This window comes from Bactrocera latifrons, unplaced genomic scaffold, assembly GCF_001853355.1.
Source record: "Bactrocera latifrons isolate USDA-ARS-PBARC rearing strain unplaced genomic scaffold, ASM185335v1 scaffold_91, whole genome shotgun sequence".
Classification (NCBI taxonomy): Eukaryota; Metazoa; Arthropoda; class Insecta; order Diptera; family Tephritidae; genus Bactrocera; species Bactrocera latifrons.
In genome coordinates this window covers 935,665-938,814 of record NW_017537612.1, presented here as the reverse complement: position 1 = coordinate 938,814, position 3,150 = coordinate 935,665, and the positions used below count along the sequence as shown (strand labels likewise).

Below are 3,150 nucleotides of genomic sequence, written 5' to 3'. Positions count from 1 at the left end.
TTAATGACAAGAAAATATGTGTGATGTTTAGCACAAAATTTTGGTGAATTTGTTTTTTGAAGAGGGTTGCCATATAATTACAAAAATAAAAAATACTTTCACAATTTTGAATTACAAAAATAAATAATTACAATCAAATCGCTTAAAATTGGTTAAATAAAACAATTAACAAATAAATCATAAAAAAATAAAAACAAATAATAATTAAAGTATATATCACATAAAAATCCAAAATTTCAAACACAAATAGAAAAAAAACGACAAAAATCAGTTGTATTAAATCGGAAAATCAAGCTGCATAAAACTGTTTGTCAGCTTAGTTAGGTATATTGAAAATCAGCCCAACAAATGGGGCATAGCAAAAACAGACATATTGGCGATCGAGTAAATTTGCTTAAAAATATAATCGAAGGCAAAAAAATGTTTTGGCGATAATTAATTATTTACACGGCTGCAATATTTACACTATGTCGAGTCAAACTGTAAATACGAACTATTGCCAATTAATAATCTCGGCAAAATAATCGTAGAGAGGACTTGTTTAAATTTTTGTTAGAGGAGGATCAAACAATTTCAAGATGCTCAACTTTAAATGAATCCAAAGTACACTTGAAGCAAGAGAAAAAATAGCGGGTTTTCCGATAAATAAGCCGGTTCTTGGAGAGAAAAAAGGTGTACAAAATTTCAGTTGAATATCTCAAAAAGTGACTGATTAGTTCGTATATATACGGACCGACAGAGGAACAGCGCCAAATCGATACAAATCGTCGCGTTGAGCCTTATATAATACATGGTATTCTTTATTGGATTTCCGACGTTTGCTTCTGGGTATTATAAAGATAGATCAAAAAACATCGCATTAAAATCTATAAATTTCCGATAATTTCCGGCAAAGGCACTATAAACAACCCACAACTGTTAAAACTAAACTAGCGCTACATAAATATGTCTGTCTGTCGCTTTCAATGGCAATTATTATGACTTCAAAGCGCCAAACTTAAACGATAATGATTGCCTCTATATGCATATGTATTATGTATGTACTATTTATGAGTGCAAGTACGTATGTATTTGTGTGACACTTAAACTAAATTAAATGCTACGAAATAAATAAGAAATAAGAAGAAGAAGAAAAGTGTTGTACTCACTTGTTAACTCATTTGTCTCATCCCCGAACGACAAAAACTTATTCATATCTTGTGTCTGCTGCTGTGTCGGTGTCTGTGAGTTCTGGTGGTTTTGTTGATGTTGTTGTTGTTGGCCACAGAGTATTGCTGCTGTCACCGTTGTTGGTGTTATAATGGAATTGGTTTTAGCAATGTGTTGTTGTTGGCGATTACACAACTGCGAAATCGGCGTAAATACGGAAGCCGTCACCGATTGGGCGCGCGGAGCGGCGTTCAACGTCGGCAACGACGGTGCATTTGCTGCACTCACGAATACCGACGAAGTGCTCGTGGTCGATGGTACAGGTGTTGGTAGTGGCGGCGATGACGCGTTTGTTGCTGCTGTTGTAGCCGTTGTTGTATGCGTACCGCTCAAATCGGCCAATGTAGCCAGACGAAATACCGATGCGGTAACCGACTTGGGGCGTTTCTCTTCGAGCGATTTCGCAAGAAGCAAATTCTTATTGCTCGACACACCAGTGTTGTTATTATTGTTGTTGTTGTTGTTGATGGTTTTATTGTCGCTGCCGTTTAAATAATTCGATTGTAAATTCTGACGCAATGGAGAAAGTGAATTTTCGCATACGATCGTTTTATTAGCGTCGATCAATTTGCTGGTGGTATTATCTAATGGGGGTGTTGCGGCGCAATTGTTATTGCCTGAGGTAGTGGTTATGGTATTAGAGGGATTTGCGTTAATTGTTGCACATGTTTTTTCGCATTTAATGGAGGAACATAAATTATTTGTATTGTTACTGTTGTTGTTGTTGTTGGTTATGTTTATTTTACGATCTTCGTTGAGATCATTGTTGTCGGTGGTTGGGTTGGTTTGCGTTGACGGTGGTGAGTTGGCTGCTTTGATCGAATGCAATTCGATTTTGCAAGATTTATTAAGGTCTTCTGGATTTTCTTGCTCTTTTTTCAGTTTTGTTTCTTTACTGCACTCTAATATTTTCTGTTTATAGTCGTCAGTTGAATTGTCGTTGTTGCTGTTGCTGCTGTTATCGTTGATATTCTCTGTGAGATTGTTGTTGCCACAGCTATCGCCAATGTTGCTTTGATCGCTTTCGCTGTCGCTTGCCTCAACTTTAAGCTTGCTTGCCTCGTATTGTGCAAGTGAATAAATCTCATTGTTGTTCTCAAGATTGCTGTAAAAATTTACACATATCGCGAATTTTACATTATGGACTTTTTTAGGTTGTATTTTTATTGGTAATCGCTTTGGCGATTTTCTCGTGTAATGCACGCACACTCGTACACAATAATGGGAAGCATGAAACACTCGCGATTTGACGGATAGTGAGAATTGATTGACGGACGTTTTGAATATTTGCACTTTTTTGATATGGAAAATATATGTATTTCATGACAATTTGATATTTGTATTTTAATTTGGCGTAAATATTTTTCACTTTCTTTCATTTGGGAAAATATTTTTTTCTTATTCTTGATTGAAAGTATTTTTTAAATATTTTTTAAGTTGTTATTTATTTATTTCGTTATTTTCCAGTGTACGATATATAACTTTGAACTGAATTTTATTTTATTATTTTGTAATTTATTTTATTTTATTAAATCGTCTTAAATAACCTAATTAATTTCAATTCGAAGAAAATATATTTCTTTTATATGATGTTTTAAGTTTACAATTTTTCTTTCAATAATTTTCATATTGTTTATTTTTTTAAAATATTATGCTTCTAATATTCTTATTTTACTTTTCTTCACATCTTTTATTGATTTTCATAAATTATTTTATTATTTTATAGCATATACCATTTTAAGATAAACTTTTAGTGATTTGAATATAATTTTTTTATTAAAAAATATTTGCAAATATTTTAAAATGGTAAATATTATATACATTTTTTAATATTCGATATTTTGATGTTATGTTTTCTTTGGTAATCTTCACTATTTTTTTAATTTTCACTAAGGTTTTTTTCTGAAAATCTTTTTTATTTTATTCTAAGTATTATTTAAT

General features: G+C 32.3%; 1 protein-coding gene across 3 annotated transcripts in view; it reads right to left on the bottom strand.

Annotated features, from left to right (window-relative positions):
- Positions 1–3,150, bottom strand: part of LOC108977559 (protein similar) — a 165,868-nt gene that overhangs the window by 46,235 nt on the left and 116,483 nt on the right. For all 3 annotated transcript variants that reach the window (XM_018947286.1, XM_018947287.1, XM_018947285.1), the window contains one exon: positions 1,149–2,314. In XM_018947286.1, the coding sequence (XP_018802831.1) occupies positions 1,149–2,314 (1,166 nt within the window). The remainder of the gene's footprint in view (positions 1–1,148; positions 2,315–3,150) is intronic.